General features: G+C 47.7%; 1 protein-coding gene across 4 annotated transcripts; it reads right to left on the bottom strand.

The window, feature by feature from the left end:
* Positions 1-233: 233 nt before the first annotated feature.
* LOC123449520 (histone-lysine N-methyltransferase, H3 lysine-9 specific SUVH3-like) lies at positions 234-8,721 on the bottom strand. 4 transcript variants are annotated; one of them, XM_045126767.1, is made up of 3 exons: positions 8,502-8,721; positions 1,699-4,363; positions 234-509 (listed from the first exon to the last, which is right to left on the bottom strand). In XM_045126767.1, exon 2 carries the CDS (start codon positions 4,255-4,257, stop codon positions 1,735-1,737), a length of 2,523 nt encoding a protein of 840 aa, XP_044982702.1. In that variant the 5' UTR covers positions 4,258-4,363; positions 8,502-8,721; the 3' UTR covers positions 234-509; positions 1,699-1,734. The 4 variants fall into 4 exon arrangements, with proteins under 4 accessions (XP_044982702.1, XP_044982703.1, XP_044982701.1 ...); XM_045126768.1 differs by lacking the exon at positions 234-509 and adding an exon at positions 599-723 and having other exon boundaries at positions 1,806-4,363; XM_045126766.1 differs by lacking the exon at positions 234-509 and adding an exon at positions 769-1,090.
* Positions 8,722-12,622: the final 3,901 nt, after the last annotated feature.

The following is a 12,622-nucleotide window of genomic DNA, read 5'->3' as shown; positions in this document are numbered from 1 at the left end:
GCCGGACTTGTAAACCGAGACGGAGAGAGTAAAACAAATGGAGCTTAAAGTTTCTTGTAGAAGCTGGGAAGGGATTTGATTATGAGAGAATCCCTAGATTCTGAGAGAATTGGGCCTTATTCTCATGTATCATATCAAGTTCGGATATGAAATGCTAGATGAACATATGCGTCGCTTGAGAGCTTTGGTTGATTCCTTCATGAATGAATTTCATGCATGCTGTCCAGACAGACTATAGGGTAACCACCAGATTCTCATATATGAAACGCTAAGGATGCGCTTGGTATAGGTGTAATTTAATACAGGGATGTAAAATTTACAGGTGTATTTTACTGGACATGAGTGTCTTCCGGCTGGAAACTAAACCAGTGGATGGAGGTCTGTATTTATTTTACACCTGTAATGTGCAGAAAACGGTATGCCAAGCAGGGACCAAAATACACGGCAAAGCCCAAAATCCCAGCGAGCCTACTGCTCATAGGAACAGAGCACCATCCTTCACACCAAATCTGAACAAGAACAGAAAAACAAATTTCAGAGAGAATAGGGTTAGAATAAGAAGAAAATAAAGATCGCTACAGAACAAAAGCAGCGAATCTAAGCAATCAACCATCAAAGTCATTCACCGAATCATAAATCAAGCGCACAGCACTGACTCTGCCCCTATCTTTACCCCTGCACGAACAATGCCCAGCTGGATTATTATTGTTGCCTTCATTCGCTCTCCACGGCAATCACAGATTCACAGGACACATTAATCCGCTAGGATTACAAATCGAAAACGATAGATTCACTGCAGGCTTGAAACATCTTCGCAATGACAATACATAGAAGGAATTCCACTGGGTGGTCTTAAACCGGAGCAGACAACTACAACTAACAACACCACAGAAGCATAGCTTGCCCTTTATTACAACATCTAGTCGTTTGTACTCTACCCCGCATTCCAACCCCGGATAGAAAGAGGCAGCAAAGTTATTTCAACTGTGGCTGGAACACCACACCCATAATGCCGCCGCCACCATAAGCTGCTTCTGTTCATCAAGGATAAGGTCATCAGATTCCGACCCAGGCATACATTTAACAGGATCTACAGGTGGATGAGCAAGACATAGTTTCAGCAACTACTGTGTTGGGCCTTATGCAAATTCAGTCACTGACTAAAAAACAAATAGCTAAATATGAGCACAGTAATTCAAAATCCTGCAAGGGAGAAATGTTCTGAAAATAATCCACGTGTGACATAAATAACATTTATCGGATATCCAGAACACGGTGCTCTAGCACAGATGAGCTCTTATTCCTGGCTGTTGGTATGCATGGATGGCATGCAAGAGCGTATATAGTGTTGTATATGCTTAGTATTTTCTCACTGTGAGTGTTTAAATGATTTCTGACCGACATATGGTACTGCTATCCTGACATGAAGGGGTCCCACTGACACATCTTTCTTGCTACCTTTCAGATTCCAAGCCAATGTAGTTAACATTGCCACTGCATGCCCTGTTAATATTCTGTGAGTTCTGATTTTATAAAGGAGTGCAAACGAGCAATACTCTATTGGAATATTTGCATCTATCAACATCTCAAAAAATATCACACCCTTCAAACTCCAATAGATAACAGCAATAAAATGAAAATATGGCATCTTTTAGAAAAGTAATGTACAGAAAGGAGACATTATCAGAAATCACTAACCTTCAACTAGGAAAGTATCCCTTAAGGGTTGATTATTTAGCCAAAGGAACCCCTGCACTTGCGAGACCAACATAAGCAACTTTTAGACCTCCGACACCCTGAATTACCGCTCTGACCATAATCATATGTAAGCTCTGTCATTGGAGGAATATGCTTAATTGCAAAGAATGCGATGTGTGGATATCCCTCATCACCATGGTCATACAGAACTGGTTGCCAAAAAACATTAGGTGAGCAGCTGTGGTTCATGAAGCGAGCTATGTTACCAGTATATTTTGCACTAATAATTATTGGCAACTGCTTAGATGATTCATTTAAGTCAGAAAGACTAGGTTCACCCAGTAATTCTGGTGCATAGTTCCATCTTAAGTTCTGCTCCGAAGGAGGGGTCTCAAAGATATAATCATCTTCTGCATCAAGAGCATTCTTGTCAACAATTACACCTGCATATTCACAGATGAATGTGCCTGCTCGGATTGGATCCCAACTACGCAGGCCCCAGCCTCGATCTCCCGTTTTAAACACCTCAAAGTGGATCTTGATACCTTTTTGTACAACCCGGTTCCGGCAATTATGTAAACAAGTGCATGAATCATTGCACTCATATAACATAGGCATCCGACTAACAAGTATGCCCGAAGCACTGTAAGGAAGGTCACCAGCATTTCGATGCGTACAAGAACAGTTGTTATCACCGGGTAGGCATACGCTTGTGCATTTGCAGCCTTGCATCTTTCTCATTGAGCTTGGGGAATTCATGTAGTTAAGTTTAGTTGTATACGTGAAGTGGCTAGGACCTTTCTCATCGTCAACCTCATTTACAAGGCAGATAGGCTTACTTTCCACACCGTATGATATGTCGTGCACTATAACACGATCTCTAGAGGATGGATTTTCCCTCCATTTTTCAGTCTTCTTCCACACTGCAATGCCATCAGGTTGTCCAGGTTCTCTGAGCAACTTGTGTTTAAACATATTGAAACCAGATTTACCTTTCTCTACCCAGGCTTCTCTGATCCTGTAAAGGCCATCATATATGTATATCTTACCAGTTGAACAAGTCAAGTCTTTCACAGTGCGAACGACTCTAATGGGATTACCCCTATGCAAACTTCTCTCCAGTGCAAGATTACCTCTCTCAAGCTTTTGGTCATCCTTACCAGACATGCCATGTCCACTGTAAACCAGAACATCTGGATCATTATCTTCAGCATCCTCATACACACCAGCTGACACAATACTAATGGCCACGGGGTCCTCCTCGTTACCAAACTTAGCAGACATATAATCTATCCCTGCCATGCTCTGACTATTTAACCCTACCAGGCACATCTCAATTCTGAAGTAGAACATGTCACCAACCTCAACACCTGGAACCTCTCCAATCCTCTTGTTCTTACTGAGGCGAAGTTCAGCGCTCATCATGATACTCCCAGCCTTCAAGTTTTGCTGCTGTTTTGCTACTTGCTTCACCTCATCCAGCTGCATGAGCCGCCGTCGCAGTGCATCAAACATCATAAGTATATTATCTGTGGATTCCCTGGGATCGTCTGAAAACAAAGATGGCAGGTGCAATAGGCTTGTGTCAATTTTTCTAGGCCGGCCACGTTTTGATGTGTCACCACTGTCAACATCTACTGTAAGGACAGAATGACTTGAAGGAGTCACTGAACTATCAGGCACACGCTTCGGCCGCCCTCTCTTCCTCTTACCATCCTCCAATACGGTGACTGCAGGAGTCTGCATAAAGGGCTCACTCTCTTTTGAATGAACTGGGGGAGTTGAAGTATCTGAAATATCCTGCACAAGCTTGGATCGCCGCCCCCTTTTCTTTGTAACAGATTCATGTACACTAGATGCAGGAGGTGTCTGTAAAATAGGCGTACCATCTGCTACAGGCACTGGAGTTGATAAGACAGAAACATCTGGCACACGCTTGGGTCGTCCCCTCTTCCTCTTACCAGATTCCTGTGAGACGGCTGAAGTAGGTGTCTGGAGAACAATATTATTAACTTCTGGAGGAGCTGAAGGAACTGAATGAACTGTAGGAACCGGTTGAACTGGAGGAACCGGGGGAACAGTAGTTGTATCTTGCACACGCCTGGGCCTCCCCCTCTTCTTCTTACCAGACTCCTGTGTAGTAACTGTTGGAGGAGTTTGCAACACAGGGGTAACCATCCCCCTCTTCTTCTTACCAGACTCCTGTGTAGTGACTGCTGGAGGAGTTTGCAACACAGGGGTAACCATTGTGTTGCTTGTAGTACCATTAGCATTAGAAGTTCCATTCATATGAACCGTATATGGCTGCACCTGCTTGGGATCTGCAGAAGCGGACGGTGATGTTAACATTGGCGGAACACCACCAGGCATTCCCAGTTCGGTACCTCCAGCATATGGTCCAAACGGGGTGACACAGACAACTGAAGATGAGCTTTTAGGGGTGAAAGTGTGCATCCCTAGCGGTGCAGGGAACATGGGGGTCAGTGTGCGCAAGGGTTTGGCGTCGAGGACTGCTGCATAATCCAACACAACTGAAGCCGGCTGCTGATTTCCAGCCATTGTAAGCTGACAACTGATCTTTCTCAAATAAGGACTTATGTCAGCAATTTCTTTGTCTCTTTGTCTACAGGTCTACACTTGTCCACAAGCCATACTTCGGAGAAAGCTGAAAAGAAAAATTCTTCAGTGCATTGAGTGTAGAATTCATAAATAACTTAAACTGTTATTTGTTTAATGCAGATAGTGAAGTATTACCAGCAGATCTAGATTTTTTTTTAAGTCTGATTATTCATCAAATCACAGTTCACTGATTACTACACAGAAGACATGCAACATTAATAGCATAATCATGAAAAATAAACAAAGATAATGTATCAATTAAATTTTGCTTGGTAACTGTGCCATCAATCAAACTGTAAACATTGTTATTTTTTTAGTATTGAAATTGCCCATGCGAAAATGGCATTCGTATTCGACACAATGCTTCCATGGCATTATTTTCTTTTCTAATTTATAAGCTATGGCAGCAAAGTATCTTAAAGCTTGTGTATTAGACAGCATGAAAAATCAAAAACAACAGTTCTCTGGATTCAGATAGAGTAATACTTACTATTGAAAGTTTTATCCACAAACAGTTCAACCGTTTTTTAGGCTATAAATGGCTCAGAGCTAAGCCAACTTTAAGGAGCATATCACAGAGAATGAGTTAAGCAAAAAGGACCTATTAGTAGGAATCGGGAAGATGTTTGTTGTTTGTTGTTTGCTGTTTGAATATGTACGACAACGGAACTAAGATTAGACAATAACTTCCTGTTTGTATAACATCAAGTCAGAAAAATGGCAAATCTAATACATAATAATTGATGGTGGTACAAACACAGCTGCTGGTAAACAACCAAAAGTTCAAAAAGAATAGCTGGTAATACATTGATGCTTTAAAATGATTACTCTACTGCAAATTAAAAATGGTAACAATTAATATAACTGACATTATGCCAACTGAAAATTTTATACACGAACAGTCCAGCCGTTTTTAGGCTACAAATGGCTCTGGGCTAAGACAACTTCAAGGAGCATAGCATGGCGAATCAGTTAAGAAGAAAGACCTAGTAGTAGGAACTGATTGTTTGCTGTTTGAATATGTACCACAACAGAACTAAGAGCATCTCCAACCGTTCGGCCCCCCAGGGGCGTGAAACAGCGCCGCCTGGGAGCGCGCCGGCGACAATATCGCGCGCGGGGGGGGGGGGAATCCGAGCCCCAGGTTGCCCCAACTGTTTTTTGAAAAGAACAAACACAGACCAAATTCGGCCAAAACCAACTCAAATTCGAAGGAAATTCATAGTTTTCATTAAAATTTGTACAAAAGTGAAACAAAAACATAATTAAACTACATCGCCACCGCCCAACGCCTTCTACATGCCGAGAAGCTTGTAGAAATTGGTGTAGTCGCCGTCGTCCTGCGCTCTGCCGCCGTCCTTGCTGCACCCCTGCCCTGGGTCGCCCTGGCAAACGGGGTTGGAAGGCCCCGGCGCCTCCTCGTCGCTGTCGTCGAGGATGACAACGCTGCCCTCCTCGCGGCCGCAGCGCCGGGCGGCGATCTCCTCAAGGGCGCGGCGCTGGCGCTCCATCTCCTCCCGGACGTAGTCATCCCGCTCCCATTTGAGGGCGGTCTCGTCGGAGGCGGCCATAGTCAGGTGCTCCTGCTTGACGGGGAGGAGTCCCGGCTCCCTCTTCGGCTTGATAAGGCGGGAGGAGGGGCCGGGCTCGTTGATGACAATGCCGCCGTTGCGTGTGCGCCGCCCCAACGGCGTCTCATGCGGCTCCGGTTTGACGGGAAGGAACGCCGCCGACCCGGAGGAGCTGGAGCCGGACAAGGAGGACGACGTTGTCCCCATCCGCCTCGGCGTCCAGGAGCTGCCGCAACAGCGGGAGAAGGCGAGTGGGACGCGCGTCGCCGCGCCGCCCGTGAATCAATGGAAGGCTGACCGGCGGCGCAGCCTTCGCATTGATTCCCGCGGGAAACAAGGCGATGAGGACGACGACCGCGCGCGACAGTCGCTGACTCGGCGAGCCCAGAGATTTTTCGCGCCAAAAATGTTTCAGCCGGCGCCCCTGGGCGATCCCCAACGCGCTGGGTTCGGCCTAGGACCGCTGGGGCCAATTTTGGCCCTAGCCGGCGAAAAAGGGCTCCTGGGGGTGCGACTGGGCCGTTTTTTCCGCGCCGGCAAAAAAAATGGCGTGGGGGGGGGGGGCTGTTGGGTGCGCGGCTGGAGACGCTCTAAGATTGGACAATAGCTTCCTATTTGTATAACACCAAGTCGAAAATAGCAAATTTAACACATAATAGTTGATATTGGTATGAAAACAGTTGCGGGTAAACAACCAAAAGTTCAGAAAGAATAGCTGGCAATACATTGATGCTTTAAAATGCTTACCCTGCTGGGAATTAAAAATGGTAACAATTAATGTAACTTTGTGCCAATTGTCATCCATGGGATAAAGGCACTATCATCCTTTGAGCGCCCGCAAAGCCAAATAAGTATTGCAATGTAGGATTGAAGAGTAACAGGAACCACTACAATTGAACACGTGTGGACACATGTGCACATTGAAAATGGATTGATTAACGGTCGAACGTAATAGCCAAGTCCTATTATATGCATTCATAGTACATGATCCCGCAAAGATTGATCTTGTGCACAAGTACAGACTGAGCCAGATGGATCAGACTGGTACTCCACACCTAAATGGCCTGAAAGGAAAGCTTCGGATTTGATTACGAAGGAGGATGACAGGGAAGAGGTTGCCGGCAAGTCTGGAAGAGTTCAGACAAGGCTTGTGTTAGGCGCAAAGGTAGGGGGGGCTGCAACTTATCCGAAAAAGCTATTTTGAATTCATGCGCCATGATGTAGTAAGACCTGAGCATGCAAGATGATCATGACAGGTGGGCTCAAAGAGGCAGCGTATGTCCCCACTATGCGTGGCCATGTTCCCAGATCCACCGCAAACAACATCTCGCTGCTAGGCGCCAGCCCACGCATCCTGCCAATGGTTGGCTGACTGCCAGCTGCAAATCCACACCGCAGCACTACCATCCCGCCTAAGGTGCTTCCATAGTACAAAAATTGCAACCAAGCTTCATTTTTTTCAAATTTTAGTTTAAATTCCTCACTCCTTATTTTCTGAATTGTGAATTTCTATAATGGGAGACAAAGTGTACATACATAATATAAAGTGATACGTACATCACATGGAAAGCATACAAAAAAGTACAGTGCATATAAAGTTCAGTCCATCAAATATGTCATGTGAATACATGAGGACTATAGAGCAATCACTCACCCAACACTTGCAGTCCCACGTGTTGGCACAAAGCACTGCACAACACACGAGGAGAGAAAAATCCCTAGAAAAATGAGTGGAGAAAACAAACCCTAGTCATGTCCACCTTGGTTATTAGCATAGTTAAAAAAGGCACGCCTAAGCGAGCGCTTAGGCTCTAGGCGATAACAAAACGCCTAGCGCAGCGCTTAGTCTGCGCATAATTGCGCATAAGCATGCGCTTTGGTCAGAAAAGCGCAAGGCGGTGGCAAAACGCACAATTAACACCTAGCGCTTTTTTGAACTATGGTTATTAGGCATAGCAATGGCCACTGTGGTCATCGAACAGAGATGTGACTAGCTGCGCATCTGAGGAGAGAGTTGCTAACCGAATCCTTAATTGTCTAAGTACACCCTTAACTCTTACAAGGGTCTAATCAGTTTTTTTAGTTTGTTATCGCTGTGATTTACAAATGCAGAATTAGACATCATTATGTTTTTAAGCAACATAAGTAGTGCTCCCGAATGGGAGAGCAGAAACTAGGTAGTTTCTTGAATCGCACCAGACTACAATCATATCTCAGTATAGCACAGTGGCCAACCAACCCTTTCTACCCCAGATTCACCATGTGGTCTTCCCCTCCTTATTTTATAGCCCAACAATCACAAACAGACATAGCTTAAGAACACAGCAGCAAGAGCCCCCAAAAACAGCAGCTCCCCTGGCCATCCTTTTCCTTCAATCCATCACCTTGGCATCAACAATGCGCGTATGCTATAAAAAAAATATGCCGCACAAACGAAACAACTGCCATCAACAATCGTATGCGCAGCAACACACAGTCCAAAACCATGTTGATGTAAAACAAAACAAAAAAAATCCGGAATCGTGTGGACGGCGACATCGATCCACAGCAGTGCGCGCAGCTGGGGAAACATTCTATGACCATGTACGCGGCTAGCAGATCTCCGTTTCTTACCTTGGTTGGGAGGGAGAGGAGAGAACCGAGCCTTGCCGTCGCTGCTACCCCGGCCGCTGCTTCCGTCGGCCGCTGCCGCCGAGCAGCAAAGGAATCGCGCCGCCGCGCCGCCACGGCAGGGGGGGGGGGGGGGGGGGGGGGAGAGAGACGAAGGGGAAGAGCGTGGAAGACTAGGGCTTTCTGTTCCCCACTCTCTGTCGGGTGAGTTGGAGTGAGCAGGATGAGATTTGCGCCACCTGCTGTCACGTGTCGCCTGAGCAGTGAGCACGGTTAGCGGGGTGGGACGCGTCCGTTCGGCTTGGATGAGAGCATCTCCAACAGCCACGGTATGCATAGAAAAAAAATAGTCTTTTTAACTCGCGCTACCGTTTTAGGACACTTCAGCGGACGCGCAAAAACCGCGCGTGCGGTATATGTAATTCAGTGAGCGAGAGAAAATGTCATCGCGCGCTGTTTTTTTGCTGCGCTCGCTCCTGCGCGCTGAACTCTCGAGCGCTCGCGTGAAACTTCACCTACACATCCAGCCGCGTCGCCGTCGCCGTCCGCGCCATCCCATTTTTCTAACGACCGTTCCGGCGCTTCCCCGGTCTCTCCCCGCGTGGCCGCGGCTTCCTCCGTCTCTCTCTAAGTCAGCGCCGCCCGTCGCGCGCGGTAGTCCTCCGACGAACAGCGCTCGGCCTCCCACAGTCGCTTGGCGCTCGCAAGGTGTTCGACAAAAGGCCCACAAGGTATGTATTGCTTCCAACTTCACATTTTTACATGAAATTTGGTGCATGTTGTTTATAGCCTGGTTTTGAACATTTTAGATGAGTTCGTCATATGATTCTTCCGAAGAAGAATTTGATATGAAAGAGGAGGAGGATCTTGCAATGATCTTAGCTATGCGCATCAATAAAAAACCGAAGCATGGTGGTTCGGTTATGGGTCGGCAAAAAAATTGGAGGGATAGGATTGATGCCCACAACAGAATGATGAGGCACTATTTTGTGGAGAATCCCACATACCCTGAGTCGTACTTTCGTCGCCGGTTTAGGATGAGCACCGAGTTGTTCAGTCACATTGCAGAGAAACTAGCGAGCCATGATCGGTTTTTTCAGCAGAGGAGGAATGTCGCCGGAGAGCTCGGGCATAGCACCTTTCAGAAGGTGACAGCCGCTTTGCGTATGTTGGCATACGGTATTCCCGTTGATCTAGTTGATGATCACTTGGCCATGGGTGAGAGCCAAGCCATCATGTGTGTCAAGCGCTTCGCAGTCGGAATTGTGCAAGTGTTAGGCCCGGAGTACCTGAGAACTCCCAATGCTGAAGACGTCGCAAGGCTATTGGAGATGCACAAAGCTCGCGGGTTCCCAGGTATGCTTGGCTCAATAGATTACATGCATTGAATTTGGAAGAATTGTCTAAAGGCATGGCATGGCCAATTCCACGGACAAAAAAAGGGTTCCACTATAATCCTTGAAGCGGTGGCTGATCAAGAGACTTGGATTTAGCATGCTTTTTTGGAATGCATGGATCTTTGAATGACATCAACGTTGTCAACCGGTCACCACTGATGAATAAGATTGCAAATGGTGAACCGCCACCGGTGTAATTTGTAGCTAATGGACGTACATACAACTATGGCTACTATCTTGCGAATGACATCTACCCAAAGTGGCAAACATTTGTGAAGCCGTTGAAAAACCCGAAAGGTAAGAAATATCTTGATTTCCACAATGCCCAGGCGGCGGCGAGAAAAGTTCTGGAGAGAGCTTTTAGGATTTTGCAAGCCCAATTTTCTATTGTGAGAGGACCGGATAGACTTTGGAATCAAAAAATGCTTTGGTACATTATGCACGCTTGTGTGATCATGCACAACATGATCATCGAGAATGAGTGTGGCCAAGATGTAGACTACTCTCAGTATGAGCTCTTGGGACATCTCATGTGAGTGCAGCGGAGGGTTGAAAGGGTGGCCCGTTTTGTTGCCTCCTATCATGCCATTAGGCGTCCAAGAACACATAATGAACTCAAGAATGATCTCATTGAAGAGTGGTGGGCTTGGATTGGCCGTCAAAGAGCATCATGATTTATGCGTTTGATGTTGTATTGTTGAACTATTTGTTGTATTTCATAATACTATTTGTTTGAGTTGTAATAATAAATTGAACTATTTATTTTAAACTTAGTTGAATGATGTTTGTGATTTAAATTATATGCTAGGTCTTTGTTTTGTGAACGTGTGAAATTTATTTTGTGTCCAAATTACAACAAATGTGAGGCGCCGGCTGCTCGCGCACGCTGCATTTTAGCGCGCTGCTGGAGCTGCACGCCCGTGCTGCATTTCAGCGCGGCTGCTGGAGCCAGCACTGCGCGCCGCGCCAAACCTGCCGATGGGCACGCCGCAAACCAGATTTTAGCGCGTCGTGCGTTGGGCGCCTGTTGGAGATGCTCTGAGAGCGGCATTGTTTTATCCAGCGTTGCATTCATCGCTTTCGCGCGCGATGGTGGTGCGGTTCAGCGGAGGCGTCAAATTAAAATGTTGGATACAACGCGCTCCAACGGGCGCTAGATAAAACGTAGTTTTACAAAGATCAAGCGGACAAAGAAAAAAAAACTAATTCATCCTCGCGCTTCTTCGACGCCTAGTCCTCCTAATCGCTGTCGTTCGATGTCGTGTACTCGTACGACGGCCAGAGGTCATCCCACCTCGGGTCTTCGTCGTCCCAATGCAGCGCGGGGTTGTTCTCGTCGAGCTGCGCGTGGACGACGGCCTTCTGGGCGCGTCTCTCCGCTCGCGCCGCCACCCTCACCGCCCTCTGGCCGTCCGAGAATGCGCCTTCCGCCACGACGTCCTCATGGAACTGCTACTTCCAGCGCGCCATGGCGCGCTCGTCCTGCTCGGGGATGAGGAGACGCTCCTCCTGCTCGCGGGCGCATTGGCGCTCCTCGGCGGTGACTAGGCGCGGCGGCGGCGCGAGCTCCTGCGCTTGCTCGCGCGTTCGTGTGTCCTGGAAGTTCATCGAGTGGCGGGGACGACCGAGGCGCCACGCCGCGGCGTCGTAGGCGCGTGCCGCTTCGTGCGTCATCTCGAAGGTGCCGAGCAAGAGTCGCATCTCGCCGGAGCGGATCTCGGCGGAGAATGTCCCCACGGAACGCGCGCGCACGCCGCGGTAGCCGCTGTTGTTTTGGGCGACGCGGCGGCATCTTCTTTGGGCATAGGCGGCAGCGGTGCGGTTGGAATTTTCCGTGCGCGCGTGGGAGGAGAGAGAGGGGGAAGAGGAGTGGGCGGTGAGCAATGCACGCTGTACCGGACGCGACATTTAAAGCGCGCGCTACCACTTAACCCCGCACGCAGGGCCCTAATTTTTTGCACACGCTATTTTGCCACCACCGCTGGAGAGCGCGAGGAGGCGCGAACACGCCATTTTGGAGATTTTTCACGCGCGACGCGGTTTTACCACTACCGTTGGAGATGCTCTACTCAGAGGGTCGAGCTCTTGCCTGGGACGCGTTTGTTAGAGACTGATACGTCCATTTTGCATCATGCTTTTGTGTTGATATTTATCGCTTTATGGACTGTTATTATACTTTGTGGTGCCATACTTATGCCTTTTCTCTCTTATTTTGCAAGGTTTATTTGAAGAGGGAGAATACCGGCAGCTGGAATTCTGGACTGGAAAAGGAGCAAGTCTGAGTCCTCTATTCTGCGCAACTCCAAATGCCCTGAAAATCAACGTGGAATTTTTTGGGAATATATAAAAAAAATTTGGCGAAAGAAGTACCTGAGGGGAGCTTCCAGGGGCCCACAAGCATGGTTGCCGCGGCCTATCCCCCTGGCCGCGACAACAGGGCTTGTGGGCACCCTAGTGGCCCACTGGCCCCCCTCTTTTGCTATATGAAGGGTTTCGTCCAAGAAAAAATGAGGGTGGAACTTTTTCGTGGATTCTCCGCCGCCACGAGGCGGAACTTGAGCAGAACCAATCTAGAGCTCCGGCAGGACGATCCTGCCGGGGAAACTTCCCTCCCGGAGGGGGAAATCATCGCCATCATCATCACCAACACTCCTCTCGTCGGAGGGGAGTCATCTCCATCAACATCTTCATCAGCACCATCTCCTCTCCAAACCCTAGTTCATCTCT

This window comes from Hordeum vulgare, chromosome 4H (genome assembly GCF_904849725.1).
Source record: "Hordeum vulgare subsp. vulgare chromosome 4H, MorexV3_pseudomolecules_assembly, whole genome shotgun sequence".
Classification (NCBI taxonomy): domain Eukaryota; kingdom Viridiplantae; phylum Streptophyta; class Magnoliopsida; order Poales; family Poaceae; genus Hordeum; species Hordeum vulgare.
The sequence above is the reverse complement of the archived record's forward strand: the minus strand, read 5'-3'. Positions and strand labels throughout refer to the sequence as shown.

Bases quoted from the DNA above. Each gene is read 5' to 3' on its own strand.
- LOC123449520 (XM_045126768.1), bottom strand. From the start codon at position 4,257: ATGGCTGGAAATCAGCAGCCGGCTTCAGTTGTGTTGGATTATGCAGCA. The intron at 724-1,805 runs GTAATTCAGGGT...ATTGCCGTGGAG, and splicing joins ATATGATTATGGTCAGAGCG to AGCGAATGAAGGCAACAATA.